This window comes from Panthera leo, chromosome C1, assembly GCF_018350215.1.
Source record: "Panthera leo isolate Ple1 chromosome C1, P.leo_Ple1_pat1.1, whole genome shotgun sequence".
NCBI classification, from domain to species: domain Eukaryota; kingdom Metazoa; phylum Chordata; class Mammalia; order Carnivora; family Felidae; genus Panthera; species Panthera leo.
Genome location: NC_056686.1, coordinates 64,322,659 through 64,342,675, shown reverse-complemented (window position 1 = coordinate 64,342,675; position 20,017 = coordinate 64,322,659). Strand labels below are relative to the sequence as shown.

The 20,017-nt window shown below is 38.6% G+C and overlaps 1 protein-coding gene across 3 annotated transcripts in view; it reads right to left on the bottom strand.

Moving 5' to 3' along the window:
* The window catches only part of AK5 (adenylate kinase 5), a 265,268-nt gene that overhangs the window by 183,684 nt on the left and 61,567 nt on the right, over window positions 1-20,017 (bottom strand). For all 3 annotated transcript variants that reach the window (XR_006206173.1, XR_006206172.1, XM_042952269.1), the window contains one exon: window positions 17,826-18,017. Coding sequence is in view for 1 of the 3 variants with exons in the window: in XM_042952269.1 (XP_042808203.1) it covers window positions 17,826-18,017 (192 nt within the window). In the remaining 2 variants the exon portion in view is untranslated. The remainder of the gene's footprint in view (window positions 1-17,825; window positions 18,018-20,017) is intronic.

Genomic DNA, 20,017 nt, shown 5'->3' with positions numbered 1-20,017 from the left:
CTGAAAGTTATTTAGTTTGGACAACTTTTGATCCAATAATTCCTGGCAGACTTTATGGAGGGAGAAAAAAAAACACTGTCACTATATTTGACAGTTGTTTGACATACCATAAACCAAATAAATAATGTGAGGTAAAGCTAGTGGATTATCTGGGGAGAGTTTTACAGAGTTCAAGTAAGCTTAGTATGTACTTTTCCCTTATGGAAAATATCTCATTGGTTTCCTGTAAGTATCACATTGCTGTTTTGTTTATTTCAGTTGAATTCTCCCACTTCTGATTTATTTGAACTGGCTGACTTACTATAATTTTTAATCATCAAGCATATGCAGTTTTTAATCATTTATGTTCTTTTTTTTAGATTATCAACAGAATATACATTATAGTAGGAAAATTTGTAGAGAAAGAGAAGAAAATATTAAAAATCATTCTTAATTCCACCTTCCAGACATAACCAAACATATACGAATTTTCCATGGTAACATGATAATTATGCAAAAATATCCCTCACATGCTTGCGGCAAAAGAAATAGTTAAAATTTTTTTTCTACAACATAAATCAACAGAATCTTTAGGAGCTCTCTGATTTTATGATTCTTTTTTTTCTCTTTTTCTTTTTTAAATTTTTTTTTTTTTCAACGTTTTTTATTTATTTTTGGGACAGAGAGAGACAGAGCATGAACGGGGAGGGGCAGAGAGAGAGGGAGACACAGAATCGGAAACAGGCTCCAGGCTCCGAGCCATCAGCCCAGAGCCTGACGCGGGGCTCGAACTCACGGACCGCGAGATCGTGACCTGGCTGAAGTCGGACGCTTAACCGACTGCGCCACCCAGGCGCCCCTTTTCTCTTTTTCTTAAAACGTTTTTTCCCCTTGAGTTCAGGGGATTTATTTTTTCTCCATAAAAATACTGGTTTTAATTTAAACCAATCATTATAAATGATCTGAGTTTATAAAAATAGGGGTTTTTTTCTCCTCATTTCTTTTAAGGGAGGGGGTTGGAAATTTTACTATTCAACTGGCAAATTACATTATTATGAGTAAAATTATAATTATGTAAGAAAAAATAATTCTCTAAAGTATGACTCATTTTAAAATTGAAAGAGCCAAGGATAGAAGGAATTCAAGATCTGAGAACCGTTTTTAAATAATTAAGGCAAAGTTCTACTTGTAGTCAAAAGGAGAGTTTCACTCTCTGCTTTTCTCTAAGGTTTTCACGTTTTTGCTTCATCTCTGGGGCCAGAATATAAACTCTCTGGGGTCAGGAGTTATGTTGGGTCTTTTCTGGATCCTCGGAGTGACCTACAGGGTGTTCTGTAAATGTTTAATAAATATGGGCCTTTTAACTCCTCAAGATATGGATGAGAATAAATAACAATTTCATTTGTGTGCTCTAGAAATGACTTACAAAGACCCTCACAGTTTTTCTAATTTGGGCCTCATGTCAATTCTGTGAAGTAGAATCACTAGGTCATTACTAGTGAGGCTTTGAGGGGGTAAATTACCCAAGAGATGTCTTGCAAGCATACTTATGATATAATTTCAAATTAAAAGAAAATTTTAAAGCAGGCTACAATATGATTTCAGCTACCACACTGTCAAAATACCATAGAAATACATTGCATGGAAAAGACCCAAAATGTTAACAGTGGTTGTTTCTGGGATGCAGAATAATAGATGACTTTTATTTCTTCTTATAGTTGTTTGCATCCCTAATCCCCAACACTCACCCACGCATGGGTGCACATGCACACACACACACAGACACACACACAATTTCTCCATAAATATTACTTGTTTGAAAAAGGAAGCATAAGATTTTTACATAAAAAGAATTAAAAACAGAAGTAAATAGACTCCATTTCTCTTCCTCTTGCTAGAAACTTTAAAAGCTGCCCATCCTTCAGGCAGCTCCGCTTGCCAATGATAAGAAGTAAAATGACAGAAAATAACATAGCATGCATCCGCCAAGACAGACTTGTGGTTGACATTTCTTTTGAAAAAATGTCTTCATTAAGATAAGTGGCTGTTGGTGTTGTCTCTTAGTTTAGTCATGTTGACAAGTAATGAGTAGCTTTCAGAAGTGGATTTTAGCTTTCCCATGGAACCCATCACTTTGGGTATACCTTAGACATGACTGAGCCTGTGATGTAAGAGATTTCATCACTGGGCACAAGTCATTCTTCTGAAAACATTTTTGCATGATGTTGTTCAGCCCAATGAAGTGCTGAACAAATGTAAGCTATTATTCATTATTATCGTTTACCACACATTTTGACTAGATTTGTTTCTTTATTTAAAAAATTTTGTTTTAATGTTTATTTATTCTTGAGAGAGACAGAGACAGAGACAGAGCAAGAGAGGGACACAGAATCTGAAGCAGGCTCCAGGCTCAGAGCTTTCAGCACAGTGCCTGACACAGGGCTCAAACTCATGAACTGTGAGATCATGACCTGAGCTGAAGTCAGACGCTTAACCGACTGAGCCACCCAGGTTCCCCTGGTTAGATTAGTTTCTAAGTGTTATGGGACATGGACTATGGATTACACTAATGACTATTTACTTACCCCCCATGTGATATGAGGGCTTTATTCACATTATTTCTAATCCTTAATTAATCTTGCAAATCAGTTAACTCCATACCCATTTTAGAGATTAAGACACTGTGGCTTAGAGAGGTTAAGAAACTTGCCAGGATTCAAACCCTGGTCTTTGTGACTTCAAAGCCAGCCTTTGACCCACCACACCACACTGTTGTGCTTAATGTCATATTTATCACAGAGTCCTTTTCGCTTTTGCCCTAGCATGGGGTTTCTTTGAATGTATTAGAAATTGAGCAGGGTTTTTTAATAACACAGGCATGAACAACAGATGAAAGTGGCTGCCCTACCCAACATTCTTGGTATCTACTAAGACTGTGGTCAGTGAGAGAAAAGGGGGGAGAAATCAATGAAGGCAGTGAAAAAAAATTAGAAAAGAGAAGAGAGAAAAATCAACACCAAGAGCCTATAAAATAGCTTCTGAAGGGCTTTTGTAGGGGGTGATAGGTTTGGCAATGCTTCTTCAGACTGTTAAGCTGTGTTCAATTTTCTGCTCATCATTTCACAGGAACTGCAGCAACCACCTTCCTGAGACTTTAAAAATGTCACTGGAAAATAAGAATTTCTCTCTTGTCAGAAATCCAATATAATAAAAGAGTCAAGATGAGAAAGTAGCATGTGTATGTGGTTGCATGAAGACTAATAATACTTCTGGTCAGTATAGGAGGCAATGCCTTCAAAATAATACTAATAGTCTTTTTTTTTTTTTCCTTCCCCTCCCCCACGGGTTTCTGTTAAGTTTCTCAGGATCCACATAAGAGTGAAAACATATGGTATCTGTCTTTCTCTGTATGGCTGATGGGTATTGAGGAGGGCACCTTTTGGGATGAGCACTGGGTGTTGTATGGAAACCAATTTGACAATAAATTTCATATATTGAAAAATAAATAAATAAATAAATAAATAATAATAATAAAAAAGAAAATAAATTGCAACCAAACATAATGGGAGCCAGACGACAAGGGAATTATATCTTCAAAGGGCTTTGGGGGGAAAAAAAAAGGAGACTGCAAACAAAGTATTTTATTAAAATAAAACACTTAATGCAAAAAAAAATAATTATAGTCATGTCTGAGTAGTACTTTCTCTGTTTTGGGCACTGTGTTGAATGTTTTAGTTACATTTTCTCATCAATTTCCATAACCTACCTCGGAAGTAGGCATTAGGAGATTTAGTTTTCAAATGTCACAGCTAGGCCCTGAGAGTTTCAGTAACTTGTGCAAGGGCAATAGCTAATTAATGGACTAGAACCATGATCAGTTTGCATCTGACCACCCAGTTTTTAAACACTGGCCCCGTTCATCTCTTTTGATAAACAGTGCTACTTTCAATTGTCTGGCCATGTTTTTTTTTTTTTTTCCTAGCTTTTTCTCTTTATGTCCCCACATCCAGGATATGATTAGGGTGTTGGTTTAAGTCTATGTTTCACTCAGTAAGTATTTATTGAGTACCAATTGTGTGCCAGGCAGTGTTTTGGGAGTTTGTAATACAGTGATGAAGAAATCAGTACAGATAGTTTCCCTCATGGAGCCTTTGCTTCAGGAAGATACATATAATTTCTGAAATTAACATTATTTGAAGAATGTTTTAATTCCCAATTTGAAAAATAAACAAAATCAGAAATGAAAGAAAAAAACAACCAACACCAAAGAAATATAAAAGTTTATAAGAAAGTGTTATGAAAAATTATATGGCAACAAATTGGACAATCTAGAAAAAATGGATAAATTCCTAGAAACCCATGACCTTCCAAAGCTGAATCAAAAAGGAACAGAAAATTTGGACAGACTGATTACCAGCAATGTGGACAGACTGATTACCAGCAATGAAATTGCATCAGTAATCAAAACAAAACAAAACAAAACAAAACATAACAAAACCTCCCAACAAACAAAAATCTAGGACCAGACAGCTTCACAGGTGAATTCTAGCAAACATTTAAAGAAGAGTTAGTACCTATTCTTCTCAAAGTATTCCAAAAATAGAAGAGGCTAAAAACTGAGAGCTTTTCTTCTCAGGAAAACATCAGGAACAAGACAAGGATGTCTACTCTCACAAGTTTTTCGCAGTGAAGGAAACCATCAGCAAAACAAAAAGGCAACTTAGAAGATATTTACAAATAATATATCCAATAAGGGGTTAATATCCAAAATATACAAAGAAATCATAAAACTCAATAACCAAAAATAACCAAATAATCCAATTAAAAAATGGGCAATGACACGAACCGACATTTTCCCAAAGAATATGTATACCTGTCCAACGACTCACGAAAAGATGCTCAACATCACTAATCATCAGAGAAATGCAAATCAAAATAACAATGAGATATCGCATCTGTAAGAACGGCTAGAATCAAAAACACAAAAAATCACAAGTGTTGGTGATGCTATGGAGAAAAGGCAACCATTGGTGCTTTTTGGTTAGTGCACTGTTGGTGGGAATGCAAAGTGGTGTAGCCACTGTAGAAAACAATATGGAGGTTCCTCAAAAAACTAAAAAGTAGAATTACCATATGACCCAGTAATACCACTACTGGTTATTTACCCATAGAACACAAAAATACTAATTTGAAGATATATGCACTCCTATGTTTACTGCAGCACTATTTACAATAACCAAGATATAGAAGCAACAACCCAAGTGTCCACCAATAGATGAATGGATAAAGAAAATGTGGCACATGTGCACACACACACAAACACAGGATATTATTCAGCCATAAAAAAGAATGAAATTTTGCCATTTGCAACAACATCAATGGATCTGGCAGGTATATGCTAAGTGAAATAAGACAGTCAGAGAAAGACAAATGCCATGTAATTTCACTCACATATGGCATTAAAAAAAAAACACAAATGGACAAAGAAAAAAGAGACAACAAAAAGCCAGACTCTTAACTATGGCGAACAAACTGGTGGCTGCCAGAGGGGAGGTGGGTGTGGGGTTGGGTAAAATAGATGAAGGGGATTAAAAGCACACTTATCATGATGAACACTGAGTAAAGTATAGAATTGTTGAACAGCTACATTGTATATTTACAGCTAATATAACGCTGTATGTTAATTATACTTGGAAAAAAGAAAGCTTGAGTATCAGCCCTAAGCTGAAGAGAATGCTGTCTGAAGATCATTTGAGCCAAGTGAAGCTTCCCATGTTTCTTCTATTCAAATTTTATTTTATTTTAATTTAATTTAATTTAATTTTATTTAAATTTTTTTTTCTTCATGTTTATTTATTTTTGACAGAGAGAGAGAAAGACAGAGCATGAGCAGGGGAGGGGCAGAGAGAGAGGGAGACACAGAATCAGAAGCAAGCTCCAGGCTCCGAGCTATCAGCACAGAGCCCGACGGGCGGCTGGAACCCACAAACCGTGAGATCATGACCTGAGCCGAAGTCAGACGCTCAATGGAGGCGCCACCCAGGTGCCCCTCCTCAAATTTTTAAGTAGAACTATCATTTCACAGAATATACAGAAGAGCAGTGCCATTATGGAATTGTCTACCCACACAATTTTAGAAAATTAATGAATCGATACTGTCAATATCAAGTTTCAGTACTTTAGGAATTCGGATTGAATTGATGAGATGAACGGGCAACCACAAGTAAGCTGTAGTCAGCCAATATTGCTAACAGAGCCAAGAGCACTTCATCTGAGGCTTTAAGATCTTCTGAGTCAGGATTTTCCTGGAGTTACTGCTGAATTCATTTGTAAGAACCAAGTCACCTTTTTGGACTTGGGTCAGAATTAGTTTGTCATGAACATATGAACTCTGAAGCCTTGGTAGAAAAGCTAAAAATAAGCATTATCAAGTATATGTCAAGTGATGGTGGTGTCTGTATTCAGATTTTTAAGCACAAGTTTCAGGATAAAGAAGAAATAACATCTCACATTACACAACAATCTTGATGTTTTTAGATAAAATTCTCAGGTAAAAAACAAGATTCTTTACAAAAAAAAAATCCATTGTTTCTCTTCTTCTTTCTTGCTCCTGAATTTGACAGCAATTGTAGAAACAGTTTGAAGTGCACTTTGTGGTATTTTCTGAGAAATCTCTCATGGCTGCTGACACCTTCAAACAACCTGTGAATTGGCACTGGTTAGAGGCCAGACCACAGGGGAAGGCATGAATTTTTGAAAACCTGAGTTTAAAACACTCCTGAAAAGTACTTTTCCAACCCAAATACATGAAGTTTAAACAAGTCTTATTCACACTCAACTTACTAGAATGAATTTATTCAGTTCAACTCATTAATCTATGCATTAATTAAACAAATATTTTCAAGTCCTCTCTATGTATCTGGCACTGTTCTGACTGCATAGTCCCCAATAACTTGGTTATTGAAAATAACCTACATCATGCTACAATTTACACACATCCAGACTTCTTTTCTCCAGACATCCTTTTATTTTTATTTCTTTTTAAATGTTTATTTATTTATTTTGAGAGAGAGAGGGAAAGAGAGAGTGTGTGTGTGAGTGGGGAGGGGCAGGCAGAGAGAGAGAGAGAGAGAGAGAGAGAGAGAGAATATCCCAAGCAGGCTCCAAGCTCAGCACAGAGCCCAAGGTGGAGCTCCATCTCACAAACCATGAGATCATGACCTGAGCCAAAATCATGAGTTGGAGGCTTAACTGAGTGAGCCAACCAGACACCTGCAGACATCTTTTTATTTATTTACTTTTTAAAGTTTATTTTGAGAGAGAGAGAAAAAAAGAGAGAGAATGAGTGCGTGCATGCATGCAAGCAAGCCAGGGAGGGGCAGAGAGAGGGAAAGAGAGAATCCCAAGCAGGTTCCAGGCTGTCAGTGCAGAGCCCCACGTGGAGCTTGATCTCATGAACCATGAGGTGCTCTGGCGCCCCAATAAATGTATTCTTAAGCTTATTTTATACTGTGCTTAATTAAATTCCTAAATTTGGGAGGTGGGACTCAGCAAGAAATTAGGATGGTTATGATCCAATTCCTTTTTATTTCCCCACTCCTTTCCTGGCTGTTCCGCCGCCCGATTCAGTCTTTTCTGTCCACCTATTCCAATTTCTAGTCCTGAACTTGGAAATGGTTAGGACTCTTCTTTCAGTAATCTCAAATGTCTGATTACTTTTTGTTGTTGTTGTTGTTGTTGTTTTTAATTTTTAAAATGTTATTTATTTTTGAGAGAGAGAGACAGAGACAAAGCATGAGTGGGGGAGGGGCAGAGAGAGAGGGAGACGCAGAATCTGAAGCAGGCTCTAGGCTCTGAGCTGTCAGCACAGACACAGGGCTTGAAGTCACAAACCGCAAGATCATGACCTAAGCCAAAGTTGGACACTCAACTGACTGAGCTACCCAGGCGCCCCCTGGTTATGTTTTGAATGCATGAAGTAATCTCCATGGATTGTCCCAGAGAGCTTTAAGTTCATCCAGTCCCACAGATTTACCCTGGAGAAGGCAGAGGGAACTTACCCATCTTGTGGCCCTTTGTACATTGAGGCCACTTGTTTATCTCCTCTCCTCCCCTCTACATGGGCTCCTTCAGAACAAGGGCCTGTCTGTGTATCTGTCTCCAACCCACCTGCTAGGTCTGGGTAAATGAGATGCAGCACCATGCTTGGGGTGTGCCTGGGTAAGAGCCATCCAGAAGCTGGCGAGGTGACTGGCAGAATGATAGATGAGGGAGCCAGTCACAGAGAAGAAAACATGCAGTAGCATGAACGGAGTCTGAAGGGTGAAGCAGGGAAGACAGAAGAGCAGTGTCCTAGTGAGACACAGAGTGGGTGAAGCGAGTCAGGCTGTGTGGGTTAGGATTTATCTGCAAAGGGACAGCAAACTCCTGTCCTTACCTGAAATGAGATAATTTAGGTAAAACACCTGCCACATATACAGCACTTTAATACCTACCTCACAGGGTTGAGTGATTAAAAGAGGTAAATATTTGTAAAGCAGCAGGCATAGCACTTAATATGCTATGTTAGTCCTTCTTTCTTTCTCCTAGAATTCAATTTCTCAGTCAAGAATATCTTGTAGTTCACATTAATATGACATTATCAATAACTTCTCTATTTTGAGAGGGGTTTGACTCCTTGCTTAGATACAAGTCTCGCTCAATCCCTTGTTATTGACTGAGTGGATTCTGTGAGACAGAACCTATTTCAAACCTCAGGTCCCTTATTTACTGGCTCCAGCATTTACAGCGTGTTCCGGAACCTCTCTAAGCCTGTTTCCTTCATCAAACTTTAAGGGCTGTTGTGAGAATTAGATATAGAGTGAATGGAGATCCTGGAAAGTTAAAAACACTTACTGAAAAGTAGCCATTAATATTAAGCAAAGACATTTTCTATTTTAACTATTTTGAACAGAATGACTAGGAAATGTATTTCCCCATATCCTTTTTTTTTTTCTTAATTTGGTGCAAGGACACTCAGACTCTCCTCAGTCCCTATATCTTGTTAAACAGAGAAAACTGAATTATTTTTTATTTATTTATGTACTTTTTACCTTGTAGTGGTTATTGTAGTTGGCTTACTCAATATTTGTTTTTTTTTTAAATTTTTTTTAACCTTTATTTATTTTTGAGACAGAGAGAAACAGAGCATGAACAGGGGAGGGGCAGAGACAGAGGGAGACACAGAATCGGAAGCAGGCTCCAGTGTCTGAGCCATCAGCCCAGAGCCCGATGCAGGGCTTGAACTCAAGGACCGCGAGATCGTGACCTGAGCTGAAGTCGGACACTTAACCGACTGAGCCACCCAGGTGCCCCTCAATATTTGTTCTTATTCCTTCTTCCTTTGCTTTCCTCTATATCAGAGGCTGGAAATTTAAATAATTAATTTCTCAGCTTCCCTTGAAGGCAACGGAAAACATGTGATCCCGTTCTGAGCCATGACACTTAAATACAAGTCAGCGAGAGAGGGAGAGGGGTTTATGGGAAAGCTTTTCTTTTCTAATGAAGTATACCAGAGGAAGCTGTCCAGCCCTTGCACTAAACCCTTTGTCCTATTTGGAATGTAGATTTGGTGACTAGGTCAGCAGCAGCCATTTTGTTGCAATGAGGAAATACATTAAAGAGGGTGGAACCGAAAGACAGGAGTGCGGTTCCTTGATGACACCATTAAGTCACTGTACTACCCCTGGATCATCCATCTCTACTTATTTTTATTCATGTCAAATAAAGCTGTTTGTTTAGGCCACAGCTATTTAGCCATTTCATTTCTTGTAATCACACACATCTCTAGCACATATAAACTTTTTGATGATAACCGGTTACTGTGCAGTGCTTTAATGGTCCTATGTCTTTATAAGATCTTATAGGGGCACCTGGGTGGCTCAGTCGGTTAAGTGGCCGACTTAGGCTCAGGTCATGATCTCACGGTCCGTGAGTTTGAGCCCCGCGTCGGGCTTTGTGCTGACAGCTCAGAGCCTGGAGCCTGTTTCAGATTCTGTGTCTCCCTCTCTCTGACCCTCCCCCATTCATGCTCTGTCTCTCTGTGTCTCAAAAATAAATAAACGTTAAAAAAAAAAATTAAAAAAAAAAGATCTTATAAATGGCAGACATCTTATAGGGTTGTCTGCCATGAAGATAAATGATCCCAAATATATTTGTAATTTTTACTTAATTCATTAAGTTATTCCACTCTGAATTATTTTGAAACAATTATTTGTGGAAAGACTAACTGATGATTCAATTGACCCTGCTGTCTCTTTGCTTGGATTTTAAGATCACTTCAGTGTTTTAGTTAACCACAGTCCTTAATATGTACCTTTCCCTTTGCTATCCTGTTTCCTTTCAACTCTGCCATGAATGCTACCCAAATGGGAAATCAAAATAGTTACATCGGTGCAATTTATGTTACATCTTATTCCCAGTGATTTATGCATGCTAATTTTCTTCAAGCACTTTTTCAGTTACTCCCATGTTTGCAGTCAGCTCCAGATGGTTGTGGATCAATGAGCAGTAAAACCTTGTGTCACACGCGGTCACCATCCCAGCCCTAGGCCTTTGTCAAATCCCTTCCAGATGCTTCCTCCATTCAGTGTTTTGCACACAACTACCAGCTTATACTTCTTATTAGGTTAGGTCATTCCCTGACTCGGAGCCTTTAACGCTCACCCTGCTCATCAAATAGCCTTTCCCCCTTAGCCTAGCACTGCATTGCCTTTTCCAGTTTGATCTGAGCATATGTCCCTGACACCCTTCTAACTCTCACAAATCCATTATATATACCCTACATGCCTTTGTCTGCTTACATCCACTTATAATGTACTTCCTTCCCATTTCTGGGTTCCAACTCTTACCTGCCCCTCAAGGGTCTATGTTTCTAGTAAAGTTTTTCCTAATCTTTCCAGGAGGAAGTCACTCCCTTGTCCCTGACTCCTCCTGGCTTATTATACCTCTGTGGGTGGCACTCCTTCCTGTGCTGTTCTCAAGTTATTTATGTTTACATCACTGCCTGCATACAAACTCCACGCAGGCACATTTATTTCTACATCACCTTTGGATTCCCTACAGTGCCTCGTGGGCCCTTGTACAAGGGAAAGTGCTATCGTCTGACATGCAATAGGCCCTCGATAAAAACGTTTGAATGGATGACTATAAAAGAGCAGTCATAATAGATAAGATGAATTATAAGATTCTCAGTAGATAAGGACAAGGTTTTACCTGCAGCCATGGATTTACATTTGATTTGTAGAAGTCAGCAAGGGAAGAAGATAACGTATAGTGGAGATAAAAATACAAGGCCCCACAACTGGCCATTAATGGTAACATTTCTTTCTTGTACATGTGCTCATATGAATCACTTTTATGAATTATCTTAACTATTTGACATCTATTACCCAGTAAAATTACTTTTTAAAAACCACTCCATATAACGCACCATCAGAGTGACTTTTCTTACTTACTCTTTTCTGAGAAACAGAAATGAAGAGATTACAGCTGAACAGAGGTGCTTATCGAACAATAAATGCCTGGAGAAAGCAGCAGTGGGCTCTCTCTTCACTACCTAGAACATGTGAGTGTCAAGGTTTAACAAAGGGACAATACAGCAATCACAAATGCTTCCTCTGGCGTCAGCATCCTAGGTCTGGGCTAAGGCTCCACTGCTCTTGTGGGATCCTGGGCTGGCTACGCTTTCAGGAGCTTCAGTTTTCTCATTTACAAAATAGAGGTGACAATAATACAGGCATGCCTCAGAGATAGTGCAGCTTTGATTCCAGACTCCCACAATCAAGCAACTGTTGAAGTCAAACCAGTCAGATGAATATTTTCGTTTCCCAGTGCATATAAAAGTTATGTTTGCACTAACGGTAGTCTAAGTGTGCAATAACATTATGTCTAAAAAATAATCTACATACCTCAAGTAAAAATACTCTATTGCTGGGGTGCCTGGGTGGCTCAGTTGGTTAGTCTGACTCTCAATTTCGGCTCAGGTCAGGATGTCCTGGTTTGTGGGATTGCACTGTCAGCGAGGAGCCTGCTTGGGACTCTCTCTCTCCCTCTCTCTGCCCCTTCCCCACCATGCATGCATGAAATAAATAAAACAAATAAAAATAAAAACTTAAAAAATCCTGCTAAAAAATGTTATCCATTGCATGAGCTTTTAGTGAGTTGTAATCATTGATCACAGATCACCATTACAAATAATAATGTTCAAAATATTGCAAGAATCACCAATATGTGACACAGAGACACAAAGTAAGCAAATGCTGTTGGAAAAATGGCACTGATATATTTGCTTGAGGCAGGGTTGCCACAAACCTCCAATCTGTAGGAAACACAGATATCTGTGAAATGCAATAAAATGAGATGTGCCTGTACCTGTCTGATGGAGATTTAGTGAAGATTCATGACCTAAAACATGTGAAGCACTTCGAATAGTACCCAACATATATTTAGTACTCAGAAATTATTAGCTATTGGTTTTTAAGATAACATTACTCATAATTTTTTTTTTTCTTCTGTATTTTCCTGACTGGCAAGTTTTTCATGCCTGTCCTTTTTCTTTTCTTGTCTCCTCTTCCTCCTCCTCTTTCTTCTCTTTCTCTTTCTTTCCCCCTTTCTCCTTCTTCTCTTTCTTTCTCCTTCTCCTCCTCCTCCTTCTTCTTCCTCTTCATCCCCTTCAGTCACTTAATTTACACTGCCATCCCTCTTTAAAGATATTGATCAATTCTTTGCCTCAATCAATGTTTAAGATCAATGGAAGACCAACTAGTTTGGTCTTAAATATGAAAAAAATTTAGTTCAATAATTTTACCAAAAATATGATTTTCTTACTCATGTTCCCAATAAGTCTCAGTATAACATATTAAAGTAAATTAAGACCTAGTTCTAGAAGTGTGGAATGTTTGCTGACACTATTTCTGACACTATTGTCAAAATTACTTTTCTGATCAGTGTCTCTTGGAAACACGACTAGCTAGAAATGTAGATTGTGTATTGTACATTTTCCGGTCATGAACTGTAGGGCTGAGAGAAGAGTTTATATGAAGCTGTTAGTATGATATGACATTCAGCTACCAACTATCTCTTAGTTTCATTTTACTTTGAAAAAAATTACAAATAAAAACAAGCTGTGATGAAAGCCAGTCCCATAGAAAACAGCACAGGCCTTAACTAAAGTATTCTTAGATAGACTTGTCTGTCAAAGTGCTTGGAACTGAGGCTTCCTTCATGTGACTCTTTCAGATGTGTTCAGTTGGATATTATCTTGATTTTATCTACACCATTTAGTTCATATAAGGCCCTACTTAAGATGATTGGAAGGTCATGCGTTGGGGCTTTTGGGACTTTATTTCACAGATGTCTGAAATAATATCATCAATAGAAAAATATTTTACATTCTTTTGGAGAAGGAAGCATGTTCATTGTTTAAGTTCATCCTCATTTTTCCTGTAAATGCTTTCATGAAACATCACAATGAGAATACTGCCTTTACTGGTGTGAGTGCTCTTATCATCAGGCATTGACGATGGGTTTGCCGTATAATTGGCATCAATTTCCCACTTTGAAAGGAGCTGCTTTCACTGAGTCATTTGGTTTGCTCTGTCTGCAGAGTATGAACAGCACTGACACTGAGCAAGCTCTGGGTGTGGAGAGGTTGTGAGTTGGTGCTTGCTTGTTACTGAGACAGAACACCAGAATCAGCTACAGATTTGGTATCCTCTTGTCCCAGCCCCAACGCTGTTGTGAGGTTGTTTAGGAAGCATCCTGATTCACTCCCAGAACACTGGATGCTGCTTTGCTCTATGTGCATTGCACTTTGTGAGCAAATAGCTTTATCTCTCAGTGCTTTTATTTTCCTTTCTATACAAAAGATCAGAGAACGAAACTGGTGTCATAACATGTATTTTAGGTTTTAGAGCCCACAATAATAAAAGTAATCTGATTCACATTTTAATTTAGTTCTGGAAATGGGGACTACCATCCATGAAGATGCTCCTCTCCTAAATGAAGCAACAGTACCTTTTCTAGGGCAGCTCGGCCTTGCCAGCTCTGCACACAGTAGGATTCCATAAACGCTTGTTGCCCAGACAGTGTGATTCCTTATAAGCTGCCCTATATTCAACTCCAAGTGGATATTTCTCATGTATCCTCTAGGCTCTTCACACTGAGATTCTATCAGTATCAGGTTTCATTCTAGAAGGCACTGTCTACTTAATTTTTTTAAGAAGTGAATTTAAAACAATTCAGAGGGATGTATACCCAACACACACATACACCATTGTCACCCAAGTATCTTCCAGAATACCTCCATAGCCTTTCTTGTTAACTTTTGAAAACTTCTCCTTAAAAGCCTAAATGTCCATCAACTGACGAATGGATAAGGAAGATGTTGTTTATATATACAATGGAATACTACTTGACAATGAGAAAGAATGAAATCTGGCCATTTGCAGCAACATGGATGGAACTGGAAGGTATTATGCTAAGTGAAATAAGTCAGTCAGAGAAAGACAGATACCATATGTTTCACTCATAGGTGGATCTTGAGAAACTTAACAGAAGGTCATGGGGGAGGGGAGGGTGGTGGAAGGTACAGAGAGGGAGGGAGGCAAACCATGAGAGACTCTTGGATACTGAGAACAAACTGAAGGTTGATGGGGGTGGGGGAGAGGGGAAAGTGGGTGATCTGCATTGAGGAGGGCACTTGTTGGGATGAGCACTGGGTATTGTATGGAAACCAATTTGTCAATAAATTATATTAAAAAAAGAAAACTTCTCCTTGACTATATTCTTTTTATTTTTATTTATTTATTTATTTATTTTGAGAGAGAGGGGCATGAGCTGGGGAGGGGTAGAGAGAGAGGGACAGAGAATCCCAAGCAAGCCTGGTGCCATCAGCACAGAGCTAGATGCAGGACTTGATCTCAGGAACTGTGAGATCATGACTTGAACTGAAATCAAGAGTAGGATGCTCAACTAACTGAGTCACCCAGGTGTCCTAATCTCCTTGCTATATTCTGTCTCAGTTACTAAACCCAACAAATAGGAATTAATGAGCCTTTTGGTTACATGAGAATGACTATTTAAATAGGATACAAAAAGCGATGGTATTTAAAGGAAATACAGCTTCACCATGTTACCTATTTACAAATTCATCAACCTCAAGTATTGAGAAGCAATGACAGAATTTTCAACTTAGTAATTTTAGGAGAATGGATTTGGTTGGGTAAACTATTATCAAGTATCTTCATTGCCTTTCTTATGTTTAGGTCAATTGCCAAATCTGCTGAGGGTTTGTGCTGTTTAGATTTCTTTCCCACCACCCTGTGCAGTGATGTTAGGGAAGGTGGTGATAATTAACCAATAGCTATGCACTGGCAGTTTAGGGATAAGTGTACTTGTATTTAAATGTTAGTGTTGATTCCTATGAAACTAAGTTAATTAACAAATAATCATTCAGCTTTGCTCATTTACTGGGAGCACAGTATGTACCAGGCAGGTACTGTTCTAGGAATTTGCAATATGTCAGGGAATAAAGTAAAGATCCTTACTTTTTGCTTATTTAGCAGAGTGTCTCGCACCCAATGGTTCTCAATAAATACTTACTAAATGAATAAATTAGGACAGGAAGGTCGAAGAAACAGAAAAAAACTACAGAGAAAAGGAAACATTTGGTTTGACCTATTAACTCCCAGTTTTTTAATTAAAATCTTGATATGCTTGTGATTAATAAAGATGACCCTTTTTATTTCTTGACTCATCTTTAAAAGCAGAAATGCTACCAAATATGCCGTAATTCCAAAACCGAACTATGATCCGCATTCTGAAGGAGGACATGTGATTCAGGATGCAGTACTTGCTCCTTTGTCAGACTAAATTTTCAAATTCTATTCCCCAGAGCTTAGCCTGTGTTTGTGTTCACCACTTTTCAAAAGGTGACTTTCTGAGGCAACTGTCCCAGTAATTAGAGGCGTTTATCTTAATGCTTATTTGATTTTAGCAGTGAGGTTACAGGCTGTCATCCACATTGTTATTGACTCCCTCAATTAGAGGCAATGGCGTTTCACCTCCATGCAAAATATTAGTAAATTAACAATCCCCACTCTGCATTCATTTGGGAAATCTGCTTTGCTTGTGATGACGAACGTGACAAGCAGGGAGTAATCAGAGACACTCTGGTAATACCTTTAAGCCCTGCAAACATCAATTAAAACCCTGGCTCTGCACTTTGCAGCTGGGGGTTTGGTCTGTAGGGTAAATTACTTTTTTCATGACACAGGCAGAAGTCAGCATTGGTAATTTACAAGAGAAACAAGGAACAATCCCAACAAAAAATAACCAGAGAAACATCCACCCTGATTTTCTCGAATCTTTCCTATTAATGTCTCTTTTAGACCATAAAATGAACTCTGGCACTGTGAACAATTTTCAGATCAGATTTACAATTCTCTGACATGACAGTTTTGACTCAAAAGCAAATCCTAAAAAATTTTCTTTACAGTGCTATAAAGACTGCAAATAGATTTTATTCAAGTGTCGTGACTGTCTCAGATCTAAGGACATCTTAGTCTAATAAAGAGATTTTTTTAACTCAGGAATTGTTAAGTCATAGGAGCTCTGTGGATGAGCTTCAGCAGACTTACCTAAAATTTGTAAAAAAAAAAAAATCTTTTGTGCATTTTATTAAGACAGAAATGCATCATTTTCATCAGATTGTCTACCGGGCCTTGTAACCCCACTAGACAAGAATCTCTGGTCTGATGAGAAGGACCCAAGGGCTGGAGGAAGAGTTCTGCGATTTTGCTACCATCCAGCTACAATGGAGCTGCACTGATGTTAGTGTCTTCTTCCCATAAAAATGTTTTCTTCAGATGCCCAATGATTCTCTTTGTTTCTTCTATTTTAATACTTAAGTCTCCGATGTTATGAGATCACAATTTGGCTGAATCTTCACCTCTAACTTACTGTATTCTAATAACTGTATTAAGTAATGATTCAGTCTTTTCATTGGTACACTGAGTATCATCAACCACAGAAAAACTAATTATGAAAATATTAACATTGTTAATGGAGCAAAAAGATCAATGCCTTCCATTTTGAGACAGCATTACTTCTTTGAGCAAGTCAAACACTTAGGAAAATTTTTGTGCCATTGGAATCTCATTTCCTTATGTGGTACATTGTAATAAAGCCTAACTTACAATTTAAGTCTAATATAACACTATGTCAGGTATCTGTTTTTAACTCTATCAGTTTTATCAGGTTTCCAAAGACACAACAGTGGAGAAGTTGGGAAAGTACTACTTAAAATTATCCAAACGAGGGGTGCCTGGGTGGCTCAGTCAGTTGGGCGACCAACTTCAGCTCAGGTCATGATCTCACCGTTTCCAGGTTTGAGCCCCACGTCAGGCTCTCTGCTGATGGCTCGGAGCCTGTTTCAGATTCTGTGCCTCCCTCTCTCTCTCTGCCCCTTCCCCACTCATGCTCTGTCTTTCTCTCTCAGAAATAAACATTAAAATTATCCAATTATTTAGAAATACTTTTTTATTTGGGAGCTAAAGAACTTTAAATAAGGTTAAAATTTATCTTTTTTTTTTTGTAAAATCAAACTAAAGTGAAAGTAGTTTCATCATTATGACTTAAAAAGGCAAATCAGGTAAAAAACACTGATTTTTTTTCCCCATTGGATCGGGACCCAAGAAAAGCCACTTTTTTAAGGTAAAGAGGATTTCTAAATGAGAACAGGTTAATTAGACATCTGAAAGATCATTCCTGTAGTGGTCATGTATGTAAAAGTATAGCTAACTTACTGTCATGATGAGCCCCTTTTCCTGGAAGTATTTAATCAATGGAGCAGCGTTCTGCTTGAAGTTCATTAGTCTCCTTTGGGTAGCTTTCAGATTGTCATCCGGCCGCCCCTGTTGCTCTGCACGCTTCAGTAATCTCTCTTTGAGCCTCTGATTGGCACAAGCCAGGAATACCACCAAGTCGGGAGTACAGATCTGCAAAGAGCATCAGACAAGTAGACAAGCATTCAACACACCAACCAATGCAAGTGAGGGCAGTGGCATTCTGTTGAGGCCATCTTTGGCCCTCTATGTCTCTGCCAGTAGGGCTACTGCTCTATACAAGAGCAGGAGGAGCCATGGTTATTATAAAGGCATACGTTGTTTTGTTGTACTTTGCTTTATTGATTATTAGCAACCTTTTGTCTAACAAGTCTATTGACGCCATTTTTCCAACAGATGTGCTCACTTCATGGTTCCGTGTCATATTTTGGTAATTCTTGCAACATGTGAAACTTTGTCATTATTACTCTATTTGCTATGGTGATCTGTGAACAGTGATATTTGATGTTACTATTGTAATTGTTTTTTTTTTCAATATATGGAATTTATTGCCAAATTGGTTTCCATACAACACCCAGTGCTCATCCCAAAAGGTGCCCTCCTCAATACCCATCACCCCCCCTCCCCCCTCCCATCACCCCACCCATCAACCCTCAGTTTGTTCTCAGTTTTTTTTTATTTTTTATTTATTTTATTTTATTTTTTTTTTTCAACGTTTTTTATTTATTTTTGGGACAGAGAGAGACAGAGCATGAACGGGGGAGGGGCAGAGAGAGAGGGAGACACAGAATCGGAAACAGGCTCCAGGCTCCGAGCCATCAGCCCAGAGCCTGACGCGGGGCTCGAACTCACAGACCGCGAGATAGTGACCTGGCTGAAGTCGGACGCTTAACCGACTGCGCCACCCAGGCGCCCCTGTTCTCAGTTTTTAAGAGTCTCTTATGCTTTGGCTCTCTCCCACTCTAACCTCTTTTTTTTTTCCTTCCCCTCCCCCATGGGTTTCTGTTAAGTTTCTCAGGCTATTGTAATTGTTTTGGGGTGCCACGAACCACACCCATATAAGATGGCAAACTTGATCAATAAATGTTGTGTGTGTTCAGACTGCTCTACCCACTGGCCACTCCCTTGTCTTTCTCCATCATCTTGGGCCTCCTTATTCCCTGAGACACAACAATGCTGAAATTAAGCCATTAACAACCATATAATGGCCTCTAAGTGTTCAAGTGAAAGCTAGAAATAATAGAGCTTAGTTAGGGAGTCATGTCAAAAGCTGAGATAGGCTAAGAGGCCTCTCGCACTAGTTAGCCAAGTTGTAAATGCAAAGGAAGGAAATTAAAACTGCTACTCCAGTGAACACATAAATGATAAGAAAGTGAAACAGCCTTATTGCTGACATGGAGAAAGTTATGGATAGAAGATCAAACCAGCTACAACACTCCCTTCAGCCAAAGCCTAATCCCGAGCAAGACCCTAACTCTCTTCAACTCTGTAAAGGCTGAAAGAAATGAAGAAGCTGGCAGAATAAAAGTCTGAAGCTAGCAGAGGTGGGTTCATGAGGTTTAAGGAAAGAAGGCTTCTCCATAACGTAAAAGTGCAAGGTGAAGCAGCAAGTGCTGATATAGAAGCTGCAGCAAGTTATCTAGGTAAGATAATTAACGTAAGTAGCTTACACTAAATAACATATTTTCACTGTAGACAAAACAGTTATGTCCTTGAAGATGATGCCATCTAGGACTTTCTCAGCTAGAGAGAAGTCAATGCCTGGCTTCAAAGCCTCAAAGGACGGGCTGACTTGGTTGTTAGGAGTTAACGTACCTGGTAACTTTAAGTTGAAGACAATGCTCATTTACCATTCTGAAAATTCTAGGTCCCTTAAGATTTATGCTAAATCTACTCTGCCTGTGCTCTATCAATGGAACAACAAAGCCTGGATGATGGCACATCTCTTCAAAACATGGTTTACTGAGTATTTTAAGCATACTCTTGAGACCTACTGCTCAGAAGAAAAGATTCCTTTCAAAATATTGCAATACACCTGGTCACCCAAAAGCTCTAATGGAAATGGACAATGGAATTAATGTTGTTCTCATACCTATTAACACAACATCCATTCTGTAGCCTATGGATCAAGGAGTAATTTCAATTTTCAAAAA